Source organism: Helicoverpa armigera, chromosome 6 (genome assembly GCF_030705265.1).
Source record: "Helicoverpa armigera isolate CAAS_96S chromosome 6, ASM3070526v1, whole genome shotgun sequence".
NCBI classification, from domain to species: Eukaryota; Metazoa; Arthropoda; class Insecta; order Lepidoptera; family Noctuidae; genus Helicoverpa; species Helicoverpa armigera.
In genome coordinates, this window is record NC_087125.1 from 9,597,911 (window position 1) to 9,622,311 (window position 24,401).

General features: G+C 35.8%; 1 protein-coding gene across 1 annotated transcript; it reads left to right on the forward strand.

Moving 5' to 3' along the window:
* On the forward strand, nucleotides 1-23,795 carry Slf (schlaff). The gene is made up of 5 exons (XM_021327194.3): nucleotides 1-159; nucleotides 13,298-13,412; nucleotides 22,160-22,339; nucleotides 22,512-22,648; nucleotides 23,181-23,795. The coding sequence occupies exons 2-5, from the start codon at nucleotides 13,298-13,300 to the stop codon at nucleotides 23,424-23,426; spliced, it is 678 nt and encodes a 225-aa protein (XP_021182869.1). The 5' UTR covers nucleotides 1-159; the 3' UTR covers nucleotides 23,427-23,795.
* The last annotated feature ends 606 nt before the right edge of the window (nucleotides 23,796-24,401 follow it).

The window sequence follows — 24,401 nt, forward strand, 5'->3', positions numbered from 1 at the left end:
CAGTCATGTGGACGTACGTGCGATCCCACCAGCGCGCGCGCACGCTGCGCATCCCCGCTCCAGCGACTATAAAAGACCAAGCCCAAACCTGCCGCGCGCTATTACAACAGTGACTCTGTGATTTTTCCCGCCGTGTATTTATTTAAACCAACAATAAAGGTAAGTGAACTTCTCTAAGGGTTGCAGGGATGATAGAAAACAAGGATAGATTTAAGTTAAAAAATTACGCAATTATAAAACAAGTTTTAAACACAAAAATTAAGATTACAATCCAGCTTATAAATACGTATTTCTTAACGCCACAATCAAGCCAATGCATCTTATTTTGATAATACGTTCTTGCATAAGCTCAAGCTTAAAGTTAAATTAATTGCAGCCCGCGGTATTCGTTGAAGAGTTACGTTGCGTCAATTCATTCATGCGATGATTGCTCTCGTCAAATCTGACACGAAAATTGCTAAGTCGGGTGGCAGTGTCCTTACAGTGTCTGTAGATTACAGGCGAGCACCGTATGTATGTCAAGCCGAAGTTGCGACACATGCCACTGATGCTGAGAACATGCTTGAGAGCCCTTTTCTATGAGGTTTCATCACGTGCTAGACTTTCAACTGATGAGTCTTATCGGTTACTGTGGCTCACTGTACAGGGTACACTTGAACACACATGCGACGCGCGACAAACGAATAACTTAAACCTAACTTAAGTTTGCGGTTAGAAAACCTTAAAAATATCTATTGACATGATAATTTATTAATGTTAAGCATCGAAAATAGTGTTTCAAAATATGCCATTGTGAAGGTCAGCAAGACTGAAAGATGTGGACTTTCAAATATTTATAGCATGTGACAAGAAAATATGTGAGTTAAGTAAGATTCGAGTGTGTCACGGGAACCTGTTTTGGATTTGATTAATAAAATAACTGATACATACACACGTGTTTTTAACGATCGTATAAAAGTATTAAACAATAATTTTAATCGAAGTGGCAAATCAATAAAATTAACAAAAATAGAAATGATATCACAGAATTAATTAAGGCGAAATTCTTGAAAAAAATACCTCATATTTTGCATAATAATTTATTAAACCAATTTCATTTTAAAAATATCATAAATTAGAGTGAGTTTTTTGCGCCAATATTTAGATGAAACTTTATCGAAAGATGGAAATAAAAATAGATAAAGTTAAACAACAAAAAAACTCTTGACATTTACAATAAAAATTTGGATCAAAATGTTTTTATTATGTAAATATTAATCACCTATAATATCTTATATGGAATAACAAAAACCTATTATGTATGAACTGATAAATGTTCTTATTTTGGTAAACCATTTAGAAAAATATAATAAGTGACAGAGAGAAAAAAGATCGTAATAAAATTTAACTTTTTTAGATGTTTTCGAACACGTTATTAAATAATTAAATAAATATCACGTTAAAAAAGTATATATTTACTTATTTATTAAAAGATGATGAAACTTAAACAAAAACTTGGATAACACAAAACTGGTCTCTTTTTAGATTTCATAGATTATAGCTTCGTACCTTCCTATTTTAATTGCTAATATGAATCATGAAATAAAACAACAATTCATTATTCATCTCTACTAATACTGGGTGTCCCATAAGTCCTTTGAAATCTAAATTTCGAATAAAATTTAAATGGCGCGCGGAAATAGCATGCGGGGTGCGGGGATAGCATCAACGGTCTTTGGGAATTCATTCACCATGGAAAGTTTTACCGGAGCGGACCGTGGTTTTTGTGTGCGGGAGTTTTATCACAACAATGATTCGGCCACCATTGCGCGGCGTATCTTTTAATTCCTGTATTAACTGAATTTTTTATGAATGGTAATTTCTTATCTTTCTTTAAAATGAACTGTAACGTCGATCTGGGTGTATTTAATGCATTGGAACGCTTACGAATGGATTGAGTGGGATTTTCACGAACTGACTCTTGCACTACGTCGATGTTGTCTTCCGTCCGTGATGTCCTTAGGCGGCCCGATCGTTGTTTATTCAACAAATTAAAATTGTAGATCCAGTCACCTCGAACTGCTGAACTCAATTTTTAACCGTTTGAACACTGGGACAGTCATTAAACGTGCGCAAATTGCAATACTCTCTAAATTTACGCCGCGCAATGGTGGCCGAATCATTGTTGTGATAAAACTCAAGCACACAAAAACCACGGTCTGCTCCGATAAAACTTTCCATGGTGAATGAATTCCGAAAGACCGTTGATGCTATCCCCGCACCCCGCATGCCATTCCCGCGCGCCATTTAAATTTTATTCGAAATTTAGATTTCAAAGGACTTATGGGACACCCAGTATAATAAAGACGAAACATTTGCTTGTTTGTTTCCTCCAAAACCAACCGATTTGAAAAATTCTTTCACTGTTGGAAAGCTTCACTCTTCCCGAGTAAATCATGCTATATTAATACATCCCAGTAAGGGCAATAGTTCCTACGGAACGCGGGTGAATCCGCAAGAAAACGGTTAGTCATAAATAATAGTAAAACCAAATGCAATACAATAGTACGAGTATACAATACAAATACAACATACAATGATTTGACTATTTCTAACTTAACCTTAGATGACACAGTGAGAAACAGTTAAAGAACAATGATGCAGCTTATCCCGAGGTTATCTTATACTTATTTCCTTTGCGAACTTACCGTCAAACTAAGTTTAAGTAACACTTTAACCGCAAAACTTAAATGTGAACACTTGGGCACAATGTCGCGGTATCTTCGTGACCTGTTTTTTGATGTTATTTAAATAACCCAGGTTTGTCAGACGAATGAAAAGCACGTCGTTATAGTTTTTGCAGTTTTAGAGGATAATCGACGAATTTAGTTTATTATTCGCAATTTAGTCACGAGTTTGTTAAAATTAATGGGGTTTATTAACCTTGAAAATAGCTATAGGACCATATAGTTAATATTCGGTAATAAGGATACCACTTGGGCTAAAGGGACGGCAGCTTACGTTGTGCTCACACGAGACATCAATTTCTAAGCCGGATCAGATTTTTGCAGGATACCGTTTAATGACAATATAATTGCCGGATCTTCAAACTCATTTATGTATAAACTATATTATACTGTTGTTATGATAAACCGTATCCGGCAAACATTGGATCCGCCTTTGAACTTAATGTATTCATGTGAAAATTTTATTGGCGGTAACAGAATTTGTGGGGAAAATCTATAAAGTTTTGTGATATCCAGTTTGAATTTATATTGATGCATTTGGATATGTAGAGATCTCTATTATTCACTTAACAATAAATAACTCGACTATATTTGGAAATCCATATAGGCAGTTGTATGTGTGGGTATACAAATGTCAAAGAATTCTAAGTAAGGGAATTCTTTATTTAAATTAATATAGAAAGAAACTAGATTTCATAGAAGCGATTTCGTACTTACGGTTTGACGTCAAAAATCTCAATTATTCCGTTAAATAGCTACCATTTATCAAATATTTTTAACAAGAAATTACAAGACGGATGTGGATATTTATATAATTACTACTAATTAGATAGAGTACCGTACACTAGAAACTTTTAGTCGGCCAATAGTTTGTATTTGCTCATACATCAGTATGAAAATGTATTAGCACGTACATTACAAAGATAAGGCGGTATCAGACTGACTGAAAACTTTGATTGGAATCAAGATTATCTTTAACTGTTTTTTTTTGCCATCCATCGAGTCAAATATAGGCCGACATTTTAGTCTGCTGTGTGTAGTCTAATGCTTATAGCGAGTAAGAACTCGAGGGCTTGTTTTTTGCTCGGAACATTTAAGTTTATAATAAACTGCTGCTGAGTCGTGTCAAGACGATTATTGTGGTTAGGCAATGCCTACTTTGTTGTTAGAGCTCAGTACAAAAAGTTTAGATGTCATTGCAATTGTTAGGTGCAGTTGCTATACAATTATGTAGATAAATGTTTAAGACCGCTTTAAGGACATTGGGAGAGTCACGTAAATGACCTAAAGGATTCTTTTTTTCGATCTGTTTTCATAATATTTATAAATGATCAGTGGCGAGTTAATTTGAACCAATTTCTGATTCAAAAGTAAAAAAATTGTTTTCGTATATTATAGCCATCAGAAACATAGGCGGCTTTGGTAAAATACACAATGATAGAATATTTCATACATCTCCACAACTTGCTATATTTTGTAACGAAAACTCATAACTATATCTGTATTAATAGATCATATATTGTTACTTAACGAGGGGTATCGGGTTGCCCGGGTAACTGGGTTGAGGAGGTCAGATAGGCAGTCGCTTTTTGTAAAGCACTTGTACTCAGCTGAATCCGGTTAAACTGGAAGCCGACCCCAACATGATTGGGAAAAAGGCTCGGAGGATGATTGTTACCTAACGAATCGATACTTTTCCTTGAAAAATCTTTTCACCTTTTCTCAGAATCAAGTCGAGTTCGGTGTTTTGTGGTTATAAATACTTTCGATATTATTTTACAATAAGCATAATAAAATACGTATTTATATTGATTTAACAACCACACACTCGTAGTTTATATAAGCACTAAATAAATAGTCCTCATGAAATATTAACAAGAGAAAAGTAGCCATTCGCATCATTCAGAAGCTCTTCAAATAAAAGTTATGACGATAATAAAGAGGAAAGTGTTTGTAAACAAATAAGAATTAGGAGACACATCACTTAAGTTATATAACATACGTACATAAAGAAGCTTACTTTAAGCTTTTGTTTAAAATACACGATACTTTTAATTTTTTTATAAAATAGCGAATTCGATCAGTTTTTAGTCTTATATCAGTAACACCAAATCGGTGTATGTGCTTACTACGATTCCATACTATACCATTTATATACTAATTTATGGGCCCCAACAATCTTCCGACTAAAAGTTTGTAGGGTGCTCGCTCCTGTTTAAGAGGCTCTCAAATCTAACAGTTCGGTTCGGAAAACTGATTTCTGCAGCTAATTTGCACTAGTCTCGATTATTTACTCGACTATCGATGTTTCTACTCGATAGTCGACGGTCAAACGCAGTACATTTCTCAGAAGAATTTCGACATGACGACAACTCACGCTGGTCGTGGACTTGACATTTGAATACAAAACCGTGAAGTTGTTACCAAACAAACAACCAACTGTTAACTACAAGCTTTTAATTATCACAGCTTTAATCAACGTTTATGTCCGTTTGATTTTTCGCAACAACTAAAAAACAGTAGCCATTAAAATGTTAGCCAAACTATAATTACGAACATTTCCAATAGGCTTGAAGGACAAGAAGCACGAAACATTGAAGTTTCAAGACAATCAATAATTCTTAATGTGCAATCGTGTAAAAAGGTTATCCCACGATGGTACAGTGGTACAGCGGTACAACAATGGCGGAGTCTGTGTCCCACAATTAAGCTCTGTACAGTTCGCGCCACTCGATCACGTCAAGCGAAGGACGCGTTGAGTAACACTCGGCGAATTAGTTCGACAAACCGATATTATCGCGACGAATCGGACAACTACTCGTAATCTCAAATCGGATGCCGCAGACCATTTCGAAAGGCATTCGGACCCTCAGCAACTGACAATTGACGTCGACGCGTTAGGACAAATGCCAGCGCGTTGCGCAACGGTTCAAGGCTACTATTCTGATGTTTTATACGCGAAACGACAATCTGCCTTATGAATATTCACGATTGTCATTAAGTTACTTTTGAGCTTAACTACCGCGGAGCAGGAACCGAGCTTTGTTGGTCGAGATGCCGTCTGATTGCGGGAATGGCAATGGTTGTCATCATTTCCTTATTTGCTGTAATAATATTAATAAACCCAAGATAATATTTGTTTATGATAAAATTTTGTTTGAATAAACGCGTTGATGTCTTTTAAACTACGCGCCTTTCTTGTGTACTTATGTCGCGGTGGGGCTACTAATGAAGAATTGTGTCGCAAGATGGGATAATCAATCACGTTATCTCTTGCAGAGGCTTTCCTCATCGATAAAAGCCTACAGTTTGTCACCGAGGTACTTACACAAATGGCTGGACATTGGCTTCGTGTATAAATATTTTGAAACTTGGTTACAGATAGATGTACAAACGAGTTTTATGTGAGGTCGATTTATTGGTGGGCCTATTTTTATTGGTTGTTGCGTAAATTTATTGGTTTTTCGATAAAGCCCATTAGGGGGAGAACGTCCAAAATTGTACGTTATGTCTTTTTTATTGGTTGAAAATGTGATAGAGAATAAGTGATTGTGTAAAATGAATGGACCATCGGTGAGGGTCAGATTTGAAATGGAGAAGCTAAAGTCTGTCTGAATGCGGTTTATTGGCGAGTTCATGTTTATGTTAGATGTCAGAGACAAGGTCGGGTCTGACTGTTGATAGTAGCTTCGAGGTCAGAATGGTTAGCGTCTGATAGCTTAGTGTAGCAGATATGTAATGTAGATGAAGCAATATCCGCTACTTTGTAGTGTTATCAAACAGTTTAGTCCATGAAGATTTGGTTTACAAGAATAAAATATTGTAAGGAGGTAAACCAATATTCAATTATGAAGAATTTCAATTCTTTTAATCCAATGTAAAATTTTATAACTCTTTTTCGACATCTCACAACCTGTTTTCTTGATTTTATAAACGTGGGATAATCTCTTATCTATTTTCGCGGACCATGACTAATCCAATTTTTTTTCTCCCATAAACTAGTTGCTAACGAGTATTATCACGTTCGATACCTTACATTTTTTGTTAAAAATAATTTCCTAACTTGTTTTACAAGTCAAACTGACAAATCACCATATATGGCAACAATCTTTTGGCGCCAAACTTCGTGACTTTGAACTTGGAACACTTTGATACTCTTCTAAATAGCCGTTAAATCTGTGTGACCTTCAGCCAGTCGTTAAAACTTATTCATAGACAATCCATTCAAGATTTGAAAACTACCAAATAGGTTTTATGCAATTGTCAGTTTATTTCTTGAACAAAATATACTCTGTGCAATAAATCTTTGTAATAAATATTTGCGTACGTTGCATATGATAGGATTCTATTAATCTTGTAGAATGAAGCGGCAGAAGTTGAAACAAGCTCTCGAAATTCCTAAAGTAATTAATGTATTATCTAGTAAAGCTAATTTGAATATAATTGAATCCTAAGATTTCAAATGTTTGTACATTTGAATAGTGATATTGCATCATTGTCATACAAAGTTGTATTTTATCGTACCTAGGTACGTTGCATACAGGTATAAAGTTCTATAAGATTATTTATTTATACTTTTTGCACAATACAGCGGCGGATTTACTTAGCGCTTAGGCGTTCTCTATCAGTCTACATTAGGGTGGTGGTGAAAAAGAAATAGTAGGTGCAACACTATTTGAAACGAAAAAAAATAATGGTGGTTCGATTTATTCGAGTGAATTAGTACTAATTTAATATGTTCTAATTTGTTTATAATATTAAAAAGTATAGTGGTTTGGACTTTCTGAAACTTCAGATTGTTCAGATACTTTTTCAATTATAAAATCTTCAAACATCAAAATTTCAGTATGTTACGTAGATACCTATAATGTGTATGTACGTTTACCGATATTATCATAACAGTAGCAAATAACAATAACTTACAAGAACCTAGTTTCGTCCTACGCCAAAGAATCATAAACATATTCATTTATGCTGGCCATCCCACAAATGCATGTAGCTACCAACCCACGAGGCGTGATCAAACACAGGACACATAATTAACAGCCTAGGCCAATGAATTAAGATGCTAATGTAAAAACAATTGACTAACGGAATTGTGCGGGTGTGTTCAGGGCAAAGAGGTTTGCTTCCTGAGATACGACTTGAACCTATTGTACGCTATATATGTTGATGTTTAAGTGTAAATACTTTTAGTAAATACTAGCCGTTTTCCCGCGGTTTCACCCGCGTCCCGTGGGAGCTACTGCCCCTACCGGGATAAAATATAGCTTATGTTACTCGCAGATAATGTAGCTTTCTAATGGTGAAAGAATATTTAAAATCGGTCTAGTAGTTTTTGAGTTTATCCATTACAACCAACCAAACAAACAAAGTTCCTCTTTATAATATTAGTATAGATGAGCTGCAGCTTGTGGTTAGGAGCTCTAAAGTTTACCTTCGAGAAATAGATTTTCAAACTGCCATGTACTCGTATTTACCAATTACAAATATGTATTGCAAAGACTGGATATGCAGTCATATTTGACTTAACAACACATTTTTTATAAACAAATGCAGTAGTAATAGGTATTGTAAGATGACATAACCTTTAAAGTCTCGGACTTTATTTGGAAGATATACTATATATAAACTTAGTCAATGTGAGTGCCAATCACGTGACAATCTAGCCTTTACTAAAACTTATTGAGATCACCATTATTTGCACCACTCCTTCTATAAAACCTTGTGACAAATCCTATTCTGCAATCATACTAACATCCATGAAATTAAATTAAAGCTTTACTTCATTTGATGCACAATTTATTTTATAAAAGTCAAAGTAACAAAAATCATTTGTTATTATAAAATTATTTTGTAAAGGGCACTTATATTTGCAACTCCTTGTTCTGCAAACTTTAGAATGCCTGCATATTGCAAACTTTTAGTTCCGATGACTTTGATTAGGCTCATAAAGTTATAGTCATTTAGAGATGAATGATAGGCACGCATAATCTAGCCGGAATCATACCGACGAAAAGTTTTATTTCATCCACAAAAATAAATTGTCAGCAAACCATCGTCGGGCCAACTATAGGCCGACAGTTTACGGATATATTCTATCTGTTGATTTGCTCACTAGAGTCAAAATTCTGAGATGAGATAAGACCCTATCTCTAGTAATCAAAACAGCAACAGATAGATAGAATATTGAGAATGGCCTTTGCTCTGAAATGTGCGCATTATCTGCACTCTTAAACCTAGATGCTTCACTGAAACGGATCCATCGTGTCGACACGTTAAGCATTAGTATTGCTTGCAACTCTGCTCGCGTCCTAATGGAGATGAGCACGATACTGATTTTAATTCTGCTGCAGTTGCAAATGGTTGTTTAGTGAGTACTTACTGATTGTGCATGCAATACTGTTGTGCAAGTTCACGATGTATGATGCATTACAATGCAAGCTTTGAACCGAAATAAAAGTAAAACCACACATTTTGGCAAATAAAGGACTTCGACAGATATTTCTAAGTTGAGATATAAATCTATTCTGAAGTCAAGTTACTAACAAGAATCGGAATACGCCGAAGTTGAGCATAAGGACATACCTAGTTGCTAAGTTATGTAGCTGCTTAGTGCTTTTTTCGATCAAATAAAACTCTCTAATCAAACACCTGTGCAGATACAGGTTTACGAATGTTTTACGAGAAAAATCAAACTAAAAAATACTGCAATCTAGCCGGTTCCAAATAAAACCTAATAATGAACAAAATGCGATAACATTTTACCTAAGATGAGCCGGTTTTTCTAGATTATTTCGATATCCTACAATAATCACACTCAGTCTTATTATGTAAAACGCTTACTGTGTCACTAATCTCCAGTGAAGATACCTACCAGACGTTACGTAGACGGTAATAAAAATTTCACTAGACGAATGACGAATTCAGTGCGACACGCATTACCGACAGGACGACAAGACATGAATACAGACTAGCGACAACTACGTACTTAGATACATACATATTTACTATGGACGTACATACAATGCTTTCGCTTTGTCACATCACTACTTACTTTAAATCGTCAGTTTATCACCACGGAGGATTATTTCGATACTCCTCTAAGCTTATTTCAACGTCTTTCGAACATACATTTGTAAATACGATGTACGATTTTAACAACGCATAAATTAACGACAAATCGCAATATTTACTCTATAACATTACCAGCTATAAAGAACAAATAATATAACCTAAACCTTTGGTTTATTTATGTGTTCTCAAGTTATACTGGATTTATAGTTGAGCAGTTACAACATTGAGTAATATTGGTGTGTGAATGGGATACGGAGTCGTGGCACATGCCGGTGTCGTTTATATTTGTGTATAGCTGTCATTATCTAAATTAAAGCGTGAATAGGTACAGCACAATGTGCTGGTGACTGGAGGGCACCAGTGAGGCAAGGCGCGAGGCGCAGACGCAGCAGAGATGCACGACGCCGCACGATCGTGACCGAAACTGACGGACGACCGGCCTCGGGCCGTTGCAAAATCTCTCGTAGAAACATTGTGGCTGCGAGTCTCGAACTAAATTCGCGATTGGCACACAGATTCGCGAAGAATACCATTCAACTGTTGTATTAGAACAGGTATTGTTTAACGTTTGTACTCGAACACCTTCGGGCCTTTGTGAGCTCCCCATTCATCCTATTATTGTGTGTAATAATGGCATTACACACGAGTCTGCCTATAAATGTGTGTTGCCCAACTGAGGTCAGGTCTCTGATATTTATCTAATATCACTTGACGTTTATTTAGCTGTAATGATATGCTATTAAGTACGGTATACAAACAGCTTTGTTTCGTGCAATGAATTGGGATTACGTTGCAACTTTGCATTTAAGATACGCAAGACGAGCATTAAATGGCTTTACTAATAAACAAGCTTCTAACTATGGTAATTGATTGAAACGTCTTAATTAAATTAAGAAACTTTACTGCGGAGATTAACATGCTTATGAACCATAACACCCATATTAGGTTGAGGAAGTTAATTAAGCAAAACCCTGAGAGCGCATGACGATCCTTACCTTTACTGATCGTGATGACGCGGCCTACGGTATATTGATGAGAAGAGATCGCAATTACTGCTTACGGTCATGGAGGCAATGGTGTCAAGGCTACATCACACAGGCGCCTATATACCTGTATCACATCATACCGGGTGTCTGCCTACTCCGCCTGACAACAGACGATTCCGGGTAAACAACACGATTCGACTTTACCGCCTTCAATCGACTCATGACGTCTCGTCTTTTTATAACGATTAGCGAGAAACAGATATTTGCCAATTAAAGTTTGCCTGAGAATTATGAGATCCTGGTTGAGACAAAAAAAAACGATTAGATGAAATTAAGAGGCGTGTCTGTCCGTTCACGTGGTCGTGTAGTATAAAGTCGGAGTTTTTGGTACGCAAGCCATACGTCGCCTGGAGCGATGTCAGAGACATGTAAAACTTCACACAGACCTGTCCGGCGACATACTTGAGTTACGTAACAAAGAACAACGCCCGGTTGACCAATGTGGCAATGGCAGACTAACATATGAGCCACGGGCTTCGCTTTAAAAACAATAGTCTATATTTCAAGCACCAGTGACATCAGCGAATGTTTGCATGACGCGGGCGTAGGCAGCATGTATTGACTCGACACACTAACCGACAGACAAGAACAAAGTTACAATGACGAGTTTACAAGCTAAACAAAAGTTTCTCTTGTCTTTTGTCACGAAAACAAATGAGAGCGTAGGAAAGGAACGCCGTCTTATCATAAATGATCTTCATTAGTATTCATTAAGCAATTGTGTTCGTATTTTAAGTAGTGGGAAAGTTTTTTTTTGCTAATTATGTTATTTACATACAGCCGTACACTTGTGCAGTTAATAAGTCGTTGCATCTTAAAGGTTGTGTTACTTAATACGACACGTAATGTGGTCCAGTGCCCCGGTCACTCACTGGCACCTGAATTGAAGCCCGATTTGGGGAAACCACTTCTTATGTAATTGTATTTTTGTTTTGACTTCGGCTTAGTATAACTTGCTGGAGGTAATGAGGACTTTATATACCGTTTTAATTGTACAAATTATATGAAACTCTATTATTTTGCACTGTTGTGCGTTTACAATTATAAGTTATGGCATATTATAATCTGGTGCCTAAATTCTAGCAAGCCACGCCCGTTTTTCAGATACTCGAAGCATTGAGTAAATAACACAGGTATTTTTTTGTTATGTAGAAAACTCCATAATTACCTAAATTTAAATATTTACCTATTAATTTTTTGCTGGTATAATAATGACGTAAAACCTACGATGACAAATATTTGAGCGCTACAAAATCACGTTGCGACATACCTAATTAGTCTTTAGATAAAAAATATATAATTAAGACGTCGTGAAGATTCGGAGGTCGTATAGAATTAGATTATTTAATCCATTCTATTTAAATATCAGACTTTTGGCATGTCAAGTTCAAAATAGTAGAAAGTTAGATAACCTAGAGGTTATTCTGCGTAGACGAATATTCAACAGTACCTAATATTCTATTTTAGACCTCGTGTGGGGAAAATGTCATGGTTTTTTATTGGAGTTCATTTTTCTGACTAAGATTTCTTTCCAATATCCACTATAACCATGCCACCTCTGAGAAAAATACCAAAAATTCCCCGCGTACTCAAAGACTATTCTTCTTCAAACAGATTATGGTAAAAACCTCTTTAGATTTCCTTGCAACGAGACCATAGACAACATAATGTATTACCGATACAGAACAGTGTCACAATGGGCACTCGTATTAATTCTCGCGTATGATACCTACTTGCGTTTTCAACCGAACTTATTTATGCAATAAATTCTTATGGTACAAGCAGTGTGAACCGGTGTATGTATGTATGTGTCACTGCCTCAAGCATTTCTATACGATTACGTTACTGATTAACCTACCGTGTTTTCGTCACAATCAGATATATGCCCCGTCAATCTTAATTAACTGTGAATAGACCATTGTTCGGCCGTTAGACGCCTTTTTATGATATATTTACGAAACTAACACGTATGAAATGTATACAGAGTTACAGCTTTTTGTTGTCTGTTATGTTTTTATGAAGTTGCAGCCGGATCTTAGAATGAATGCAATTATCTAAACAATGAGTGCTAAATTCCGTTAACAAATATTAGCTTCACATCATTATGTAATAATTTACGAAAATTTTAAAATTATAAGCGTGTAGCCTCGCAATTCAAATTATAAAATCTATTTGGCGCCACTCAAGTAAAATTTTAACCACATCAATTATTTCTCACAAAAATATCGAAAAAGAGTTTTTATATCACATTTTTTTTAATAATGTTGGCCGCCGATGCCAATAAAACATTTGAACAGTTTGAAAAAAGAATGAAAAAAAAAACATTATGGCGCGATTGTGGGAATCGATTTTCATTTGGTAATTTTCTTAAATAGGTAGGATATTAACAATTTGTTTTTAGTATTTGGTGCTATTTGTTTATTTAAATATGTTATTTCTTCGTTACAGATGCAGGTGTGGTTGTTGGTGGCGTGCGCAGCTGCGCTTGCGACTGTCGCGGTCGCACAGGCACAGAAACCTGGACGTTTCCTCTCATTACCCAACCCCCAGAAATGCGCTAGCAGTAAGTACCTACCTCTTCAATAATACCGAAAAAAATTAAATAATGATCTTACGCATATGTAGAACAAGAATTTAAACCTAACTTATCAAAAAAAAAAACAGCTGACGGAATTTTCCAATCGCCAGATTTTCATCTGAAGAAATGTTTAACATTTTCACTGCTCTTTGATATAGAAAATACATCGAACAGAATTTCTAAGAAAAATGTTTAAAAACCTAGAAAGATTTTATTAATTTCATTTACGCAGTTCACATTCCATATCTAACTTTTAAGCTCTTTATGAATGCTCGCCGATAAAGGTACTTATTTTTTTATTTATCTTATGTATTTATTTTCGCATAGTATGACATAATGGTGTTGTTCTTGTTAAGACTAACATGGTAACAATAAATAAACAAGTATAATTGCTCATCTCGAATGAATTAGAATCGATATAAATAGCGAAACAGGTTCATTTATGTCAATGTTGTTTCAAAGCAGATAATCGTTTCGCTTTATGTAATGAAGTAGACCTGAATTTAATCGAATTGAGGCTTCGGAGTATTAGTATGGATAACAATTATTATTTTTAGTATCATAGAAAGAGAGGCTTTTAAATTCACTGATCTTCTATGTCACTACCCCACCACCCTAATTTAGACTGGTAGGTAGAGAACGCCCGAACGCCGATCAAAATGTAGTATAACAAAAAATTATATTTAATCAACTAAAACAATCTACTTCACATAACTCAACAAGTTAGTGGCGTCAAAAATTCCAACTAAATTATTTGTTGGCGCCTTCATAATTTACCCCAACTATAAAATAAACCAGAATTCTAATTAATTAGTAGAATTGACCTCATAAAACATTTCTGTGAAGACGATGTACCAGGAACTCGTAAAAACCTTGAACTTATTTATCATATAGCAACCTTAGTCGATCGTGATATGAAAACTCGAATTTAAATTTATAATTTATGATATATCTTCTTCATGCGTGTGCGTAGAGTTGGCTTGGTTTGCATATTTACCTGTTTTGATATAAACATTCCTTAGCTAGATCCTTCTTTTCAGAAATCCCTGTGTTCTTTAATAATAGATTTTAATAGACAATGCCTCGTTCGTATCTTCTATTCACATTTTAAATATAAAACTCGTTAAACTGGCTACACAAAAAAGTAAATCCAGTCTATAAATTGCGAAGAGTTAGGTAATTAATATTTGTTGTTTTATCATCAACGAATAGAAAACAAAAAACGCTTTAGCAAATACTCTTATTTCCCAATCAGATATTTAAAGTAAATACTCCGAAACAAATTAAACACGCTCCAAAAAATAAACATTGCATTGCCCACGCGTAATCCGTCAAACTATGGAGATTCCTCACGTAATTATTACGTAGGAAAGTAAAAGCTTCCGCGGGTCGTTGACCTCGCAAGGTCGCGGACGCGATGGAGGACGCCCCGCCCCTCCCGCACCCCTCCGCCCTCCCCGCACTCTGAACTCAAGTACGGTCGCGTAATTGGGAAAAGCACTTTTCCGTTTCCTCGTCGAGAGATCTTTTTCTTTTTAAAGATGTTTAATGTCGAAGAAATATTTTAAGCCTGTTGGCTTTAGTTTGCACAGCCAGGGATTATTGGCTTGGGATTGTTTTATGGAGGATCTCGTACTGTAACAAAGTTTCTGTTTACAATAATAACTTTTTCTTCTAGCTAGAGTCTTAAAGAATATTCCAAAATAATAGTAGCTGCGAAATAAATAATACCGCTGCCTTTAACCATTTTCGTTGTTGAAAGTCCGTCTGCATGTCATTTTAATATTAATTTTAATTCACCAGACGCATTATTAATCTAGACACACGGCAGTGTGTCCGCCAAGTTCGAGCAAAAAAAGCGACACACCGGCCGTGGGTTATATTACACGAACCATTTCGGGCCAAATTCGACCCCCCTGTAACTCAAAATCTATTTTATTTACGCATATCAAATTTCTAGTATCTGTTGAGACCCCCTCACTTATCTAAAATACAAAATTTCATTAATATACCTATTGTAGGTCTTGAGATATTGACGTCAGAAAATCGCTATTTTTACTATTCACTCACTGACTGACTCACTCACTCATCAAAAACCTAGACCACTTCCAATGGTCGTATTGACTTGAAATTTGGCATGGAGGTAGGTCTTTATGTCAAGGTAAAGGGAAAAATCTGAAAATGGCCAAGTGTGAGTCGGTTTCAAAATAATGAAGGTATTTTATACCCGGTGTAAATTTATACCCCTAAGGAACTAAAACGAACTAAATTTATCTATATTTATATAATATATCTTCGAATGGTACAAAGGTTTGTATTTAGTCAAAGTAAAGTAAAAATCTGAAAACGGCCAAGTGTGAATCACTTTCGAAAATAACGAATGTGTAACTTTGATCCACGAACATAATATATGATAACATGTCATGTCAGTCAGTTGGTAAATCTAGTCCATTTAGTTAATCTAGTTCATTTCTTTGTAAGAAACATAGTGCATATTAAAAATCTAAAAATAGTATAAATGAGACATTTCTTTAACTAACTTCATCATAAGAAAAAATAAAATAAACAACCTTTCAAAATAAATGAAATCCCATCCAAAACAAAATGTGAAAGACTGCCAAGTTCGATAATATGGGAATGCTTCGCCTATAAAAGAAGTGAGATCTGAATAAGTACCAAGTTCCATACACATACCTCAGTTAAAAATAGTTACTTTTTAATGATGATTACTTGGCAAGTTTTAATAGAAAATTAAATACTTGATTCATTGCGTTTAGTAGGTTTATAACAAGGTGTATGAAAACTTGCCAAGTAACATCATTAAAAAGTAACTATTTTTAACTGAGGTATGTGTATGGAACTTGGAACTTATTCAGATCTCACTTCTTTTATAGGCGAAGCATTCCCATATTATCGAACTTGGCAGTCTTTCACATTTTTGTTTTGGATGGGATTTTATTATACAACAATTTATGCAACAGATCTCGTTTAACTGTAGCATGTCGTAACTTCGTAACTACCTATAGCGTAGCCCTTAGTAACCCACTAAATCATTTTAAAGGGTATTTCTTCTTAATATAATGCATTTCCGTAACCTTTATGGGAAATCTTTGAACCTCTTTCAAACCCGTTTCCACTTTTACTTTTTAAATAAGTCTATGGTAACACAGACTAATGCATATTTACCACAAACAATCGTTGAGTGAAAATAGGAAATAGGAAGATTCCGCTTTGAAATACGTATTTATATTAAATGTGAGATATTGACTGCAAATCTATTACTAGATATTTATGTTTAAGATTATGACCAATAAAACTAGAATCTATGATTGTTCTGGAACATTCTGATTACGTTCAGAATTTGTATTTTTCTAAGAATTCGAGTAGCAGCATAATATGAGCAGACGCGAATGTCAAGTCGTTTTTTTGTAAAATGTGAAAGTAGGTATTGAAAGTATCTAAATAAACATTGTGTTAGGTCTTTTCTCTTTTCACGGCACCTGTCACTTTTATTGTTACAGAAAAATTAAGTACACACATACAAGTTTATTTTCATCGTTACAGCTTTTACAGCTATTCTACAATGTACTTTAATAGAGTTTTTTTGTACCACGTTCTTTAAGGCTATTACTATATTGTCTTAAATAATAATTATTATGCCCAAATTGAGAACTAATGAATTTTCTACGCTTTTATATTTTTCTGGTTAAATATTCAAACATGTCATTTTAAATATCGCATTTCGTATGTTTTTACGAATAAAGCCATAATGTGACAAGTTTTATCGTCATTTTAATTTATAAACTACCAAATTTTTTTTAACCGGTTCTGAGAACAAAATGATTAAGGTTTTTGTTATTGGAAGCTTATTTTATTTTCGAGTTGTCTAATCTTATTATGGCAAAGAGTATTATAACTAGTTACAGACTGCTCACAAATATAGTGTTAGTCATTAAAACTGATATTCTATCACAGTCACCTCCTTCAAAATATCTTCTAGGCCTTTACCGTACATAATAAAGTAATAAACATCACGTGAGCATAATTTATAAACATTGTAAGTGCATGAATTATCTTCAGTAAGCACATAAGTAGACATAATGGCAAACACGTATTCTGAGTTTATCTTCGGCTATTGCAATAGTACCTTGACAACGCAAGACATCTTTATATACAGCTTCTGTACTTTTAATGGGACATCGTTAACTTGGAATTAATTATTTTACTAAGTATAACTTTACAAAGGTACTGTTCGATTTGAGCTCACGGTCATCCGCGGTGGAACTTTATTCTTCTTATTTTTTTGTTCGAAGGTTTTTGGTTCGTCTTTTGTTTTTAGAAGGCTTCCATTTACAAAATTCTTGCTGTTTTACTTGAAATTGTTAGCGCAGTTTTCTAAGCATGGAGGATCTATTTTGTCAAAGTCAAAGTCAAAGTCAAATCATTTATTTCATTTAGGCCTTTACAAGCACTTATGAACGTCAAAATTATAACTAAGTTTGATTCTAGTTGCCCATTCCAAAAGTAGCTTCCTATGGAGAAGAACGGGCAAGAAACTCCATGGTTACTCTTTTTAAAAATAATATAGTATTACAATTTGTATGTATTGATACATACAGTAAAAGCATGCGAAGATCATGTAGAATCGCAAAGACAAATGAGGATAAAGTGACAATTAAAATGCTACATGGTGTTCACATTTACAAATTGTTTATATTTTGGTAGGTACAAAGTTACAAACAAATAATCAAAAGATGAATACAATTTTATTTGCTGGTGTAATTTTAATTTGTTAATTAATTAGATATTGTCAGTATGTCCTATGGAGCAGGACCAGCATGTTTCCAAGCATTTTTATCTTGAATGTAATCTTCTAATTTATAATATGCTTGCTTACAAAGTGTGGCTTTTATATGAGTTTTAAACCGCATGTCATTTAGTTCCAGAATGTTGTCTGGTATTTTATTATAACATTTGACACAATATCCCATGAAAGATGTATGTACTTTAGATAATCTGAACTGCGGGATAGCTATCTTATTCTTATTTCTAGTGTTATAATTATGTCTATCACATATTTTTTCAAACAAATGTAAGTTTTTAGTTTGCTAGGGAACTAATATTTTAATCAATAAGCCTTGATTTCGCAACTTAGAAGGAAAATAAATATATCCTGACTCAACAAGTGAAAGCTCACACATGACCGTTACGTGTTTATGAGTACAATAACATTTGTGAAATATTAAAGAGCCCTTTGTGGTCACCATTTCACTGGTTATTCACACAAGCAGAGATGGGCTTGACGCATGGGTGAAAACGTATCGAGCGGCCACGGGATGAGGGGTGAACTTCCTCAAGCTATTTTAATACTAAAGTACTGTGATATAAGGGTGATAATCGTATGGCAATTGGTAGGCCTGATGTCGTTCCCTATACCACCCCGAGCTATAAGTCCAGTAAGTCTTATGCAGCAATGCAGCTGGCAGATGTATGCGCCAACTCATTGTGCATTTGAGGTACGAGGCCACCCTTTATTATGTAAAAACGTGCATAATCCTTGGGTATAGGTACCTTTAATCATTTCTGTTGTTATGGTCATTCATCAGTAAGATGGTTCTGGGATATCCTAAACAGATTCCATTGGTGTTCAGTTTACTTATCCTTACTAAAATAATGTATCCTAAAGCTAGCTACGATGTTTGATGTTTTACCACAGCTTACTGTTTCTGCTAGATAGGCTAGACTACGTATAACGTTGACCAATGGGATCCTTCTTGCCATTTAAGTTTGTCAGTGTCTGTCAGTATGAACGAGTACCGGATAGGTCCATAAAATAAGTCTGCAGGTTACTTTACAAATTGCTTAACTTTACCATGGATTACTATACGATAAGGTCTCGTTGTTCGACTAGATATTAGTTATTTGAAGGAAGGCATCACCATGGTGCGGCTAAAAGTGATGGCTCTCATTTTACGAAAGGGCTATCCGAAACCTTTATAAATATTTCCAAACATTTACTCAAGTACTATTTCGAATGTATGTTATTGCATACATAGTTGCAGATAATAACAAAAAGCCAAGCCATCTTCAATCTTGAGTTCATGGGTTCAAAATGTGACAGGTCATGGGCGCGGGTCACGGGTGTTAGAGAATAAAACGTTATGTTATTCCAACAAACAAATATATGTTTGCTTCACAGTAATTACTCGTTATTAAAACTCTCAAATTATGTTGTATCCCTGGCATATAAAGATAAATTGTGACTTGTTTACTTAATGCACGCAATGGCGAAATGCAACTGTGCTTGTATCTGTATGCAGATGAAGTTACCTAAACCTGTAGATTTATTAACCCTGGCAATATAAATTTTATTTTACATCGGTATGCATTTGGATGATGAATGTGAATAAGTCAGTCCCTATCGATGAACATCCTCTAATAATATCCTAAAATGCAAGAAAGAGGATATTTATTTAATCGTTTATGTCTAGCACTTAAAATCAAGTTTTGTTGTCACAAAAAGTTTATGGAAATACATGAATCAAAATAATCCTATAAAATAAGTCTTAAGTAATAAGATTAACCGTTCGCTGTTCAAAATCATATTAAAAGTCCAATTTTTGACCGTTCAACATTTATGTAACTGAATGAACTTAATTAACGGCTACAGCCGTTCATTATAATTTTATGATCTTCGAAGGTTTTTGCAAAATCGACTACATTCTAGGCTACCCATCCAATAGTAGCAACTAATATAAACAAAACTAGGTTTTGCAACTCAGCCTTCATCTCAGGAACGTTCCTTTCGATATTACAATCCATTACTATATTTCATCTTTAACTAAACCAATATTTCATTTGATGTTCCACCGATACATACAAATATTACGATTCTATCTGTGATAAATATATAGACGTTTATGATCTATTCATTTTAATGTAGTACTTACTTAGTTATTATAGTAATAGTCACGAAACTATAAAATAATTTCGTAATGCTTAATGATGGCCAGGTTTATAACAAAACGCTGGTGAAGTATTGGCCGTTGGTAACTGAAGCTATAAAATTAGCTAGATATTCGTGAGTGATGTGAGCGTCTAGTCGCTTGAGTTCAGAGGACAATCGCACATTCGTCAGTCTGTCAGTAAGCAAGGTCTGAGCACAATCATTGTGAACGTGTCAGACGTCGCCATCGTCGGCGTCGTGCGAACCTTACCACATTCACATTGTAATCAAAATTATTCATTATGATGCGATTCACTAAAACTACCTTCGGATGCCGCTCGACAGAAAAGGACCTTCGCAATAGCTTAGAGAGGTAATTATCTTAATTCGGATTTCCACCGCTGGTAACTAAGTAGAAATAACGTCGTCGTAATAAACTTTTGTTTAACCTATGATCCTTAAGAAAAGCTACATTTTCCTCTCTTCAACATTCCACAAATCCAGTGACCGTACAATACCGAGAACTTTAAAAACATGCAGCGATAAAATTAGACAAAGACCACTAAACGATTGCACATTTTCGTATCAAATATCTAATAATGCAGATAATTAGGATTGTCGGCTTGACAATAGGCGTGAACTGGCCGGTTGGTTAAATATAAAAATCGCATCCGGTAGCGATCCTTGGCCCAGTTGGCGCGGCGCGTGACCGACGCATCTGCGCGCCGCGCGGCGCCGCCCGCAGTCGCGACGCACCGCACCGCGGCCGTTGCAACATCGTCTGCCAAAACCGATCCGCACATACCTAATGTAGACTTAGAATAAACAGCTCATGCAACCCTGCCCACCGCCCAGTGTTTGATGATAATGATGAAAGAATTGACACGCCGCGGTCCAGTTACTAGAACTGCAAATAGGAGTGAAGTATGTAGGTCGCGGATGCTTTTAGATCCACTTAATAGCGTCATGTACTTCAAACGGTTTGTATACATACGCGGCACGTTATGTGCTAGCTTCGTCCTTAGTGTATTCAAGCAATTGAACTTGTGAACTATCAATTGTACAAGACATACTGAATCTGCTGTGCACATCGTCTGTCAATTGTCAAGGCTGAGATGCAATATTCTATCGTAATTAACCCTTTGCCAACAATTTCACAAACCAATTAGGTATTACCAAATTTATTTTTATAAGACTACATAACCATTCGATGTGGATGTTTCAGAATACATCAAACATAAATGGTATTTGAGAGCTAGAATAAAATAAATAAAACACAAGGACATCACTGCGCGGCAATAAATCGATCCACATATTATGTAAATGCACCATTTAGATCGACGTTGATCTAATTTTGGAATGAATGACGTTTTTCTCGCATTTGTTGACATTAACCATGCATTCCTTATGCAGCTTGAAATATGTTGTTTGCGTTTTTATGTAAGGAGGAAAGGTCACGATGCGTGGCCGGGTACGTTATGTAATGACTGGGATTGCGACACTGACATAGCTCGTGATAATTTAACACAATTGCTCGCAGCCGCAGCACCTCAATGTCACGACCGTGATAGAACAGTTCGATGTGTGATGTGTAGGTACATGACCTGTCACTGAGGGTCCTCGTTTGTCACATATTAACGCCTCACTAAATAGAAGCAATACCGTGTGAATTATTATATTTTATTTATTTGTTTTGCCCGCCAACCTTGACTGGAGCGTCTTTTTGTATTTATTTACAACTAGTTGCATTGGAACAAGATTTTAAACTTTATTTATTTTTTTCTAGGACCAAAAGAGTTCTTCTACAGAGGTCACAACTACTTCTACAGCGGCCATGTTCCCACTCTCGCCAACAGGAAGGTAGACTGGCTAGATGGACGCAACATCTGCCGCGAGTACTGCATGGACCTCGTCTCCATGGAGACGCAAGAAGAAAATAATCTGATCTTCAAGCTTATCCAGCAAAGTAAGCATTTGAACCAAGGCAACATATAGAAGCCTTCACATTTCACAAACGTCATTTATTTTTTATAAATATTGTAATGGGCGGTGACGCTCTTAGCACTTGCATGACCCTGTGGCTTCTTTATTCCGCTGACCTCATGTAACGGTATTGAGACAAATAACTGTCTTTGCAGATGATGTGCCTTACATCTGGACGTCGGGTCGCCTCTGTGACTTCAAGGGCTGTGAAAACCGCAAGGATCTTGAGCCTAAGAACGTCTTCGGATGGTTCTGGTCCGCCAATCGTGAAAAGCTGGCGCCCACCACCCAGGTTAGTAGAATCTCTTAGAAATACTCATTCATCTTATATGATCATAATCAGTCTCTACATCTATTCAAAATAAATATATAGTGAACGGATAAGGAAGAAGAAAGTTTTTTTTTCAACTATATATTGAATGTGTATCGGAGCGATTTGTAAAGTTCCTTTGTCATACTTGGAACTAATCCATTTCCTACGGCTGGCGACGAAAAGGGAATTTCCGCACGACAGTCACATACTTATTTACTGCATCAAAAACTTTCGAAGACACCTGTGTACGGTCGTTGTGTGAAAGTTATGTTATTACGCGTTTCCGAATACTGAAGTATTTCTATTATGTTATATCACTAAGTGCATAGCATTTCACTCATATTTACGATAGTATTAACCTAAATGTGACGCATGCGAAACTATCATTGAATGTTTTAGAATTTATGTAATTTCCGGGGTTAAAAGAACATTGCTAATCCGACATATTGGATCCTTGCAGCGTGACCGAAGACCTTTTGACGGCTATTTTTAATCAAGTACAATTTTCCAGATCCCCAACGGCTGGGGCTACAACCCCTGGTCTCAGACCGGTCACAAGAAGCAGCGTCAGCCCGACAACGCTGAGTTCGACATCAACGGCACCTCCGAGTCCTGCCTGTCAGTCCTCAACAACGTCTACAACGACGGTATCGCGTGGCACGACGTCGCTTGCTACCACGAGAAGCCCGTCGTCTGCGAGGACTCCGACGAACTCCTCAACTACGTCGCCAGCACCAACCCCGGCCTCCGTCTGTGATCCCCCTAACTTTAGAACACCAAACATTACAGTGATTATACTCAAAAGTTTACTGCCGACTTCGTGTTCCACGATGTCCTAACACTAGATCAAAATAACTAGTGTCATCATCAGACGAATTTAAATTTACTCTAGTATAGCGTTCGGTTCTAACTACACTCCGTAGAATGCACATCGTACTACATCGTATTTATTAAGCACCAGCACATTTAAGGACTTGCCATAACTCCTACATTCGGGATCTCCCCACACTGCCCGTCCGTCGTACAAACTCTGTACAGTATCATAATTTAAGACTTAAGTAAGTTTATTTTACCTAAGGGAATTTCTATTTGTACATAAAAATAAATAAATAAGAAAAAAATTCAAGACTCGTTTTATTTTCTTTTAAGTTTTTGACTGTCGATGTGAACTAGACCTATGCTTAATTTTCCATGTAGTTGAAACTTTACGGTAAAACCTGAGAAAAAATACCTATATTCACAGCTTTTGCTAGTACTTTTAATCCATCACCCGTTCTTAAGTGTATTACTTGCAAAAGTATCAATATGTGCCGACAACACTACTCACTACAAACATTATCAATCAACGTCGATATGAGGTATCGTACAAAGCAGCCTTTTCAACGACTACCTTTATTGAGCCTACACTTAAATACCTTAGAGGTTAGAGGAACTTCCTCCGGGAAGGGGAAGACCTATACGTAACTAGTTTATAACAAATTCTAAATGAAAGAAGGTTACATTACTATTTACGTGCCTCTACTTTTTAATTTGTCGAACTTGTTCATCAAAATTGTTCTGGTCCACGGACTTATTTACATCCAATTTTAAAATGTTTTGTTAACTGACCTACTTTCTATCGTCACTTAGTGAAAACAAAAATGATGTAGGTCGTTATATGCCATTCCTCATGAAAGGTACCAAGAGTTACTGTTCTCAACGGCACCATCCGAACCCCTCACGGTGGTAATCA

Bases quoted from the DNA above. Each gene is read 5' to 3' on its own strand.
- Slf (XM_021327194.3), top strand. From the start codon at position 13,298: ATGCAGGTGTGGTTGTTGGTGGCGTGCGCAGCTGCGCTTGCGACTGTC. The intron at 22,340-22,511 runs GTAAGCATTTGA...CTGTCTTTGCAG, and splicing joins CTTCAAGCTTATCCAGCAAA to ATGATGTGCCTTACATCTGG. The intron at 22,649-23,180 runs GTTAGTAGAATC...ACAATTTTCCAG, and splicing joins AGCTGGCGCCCACCACCCAG to ATCCCCAACGGCTGGGGCTA.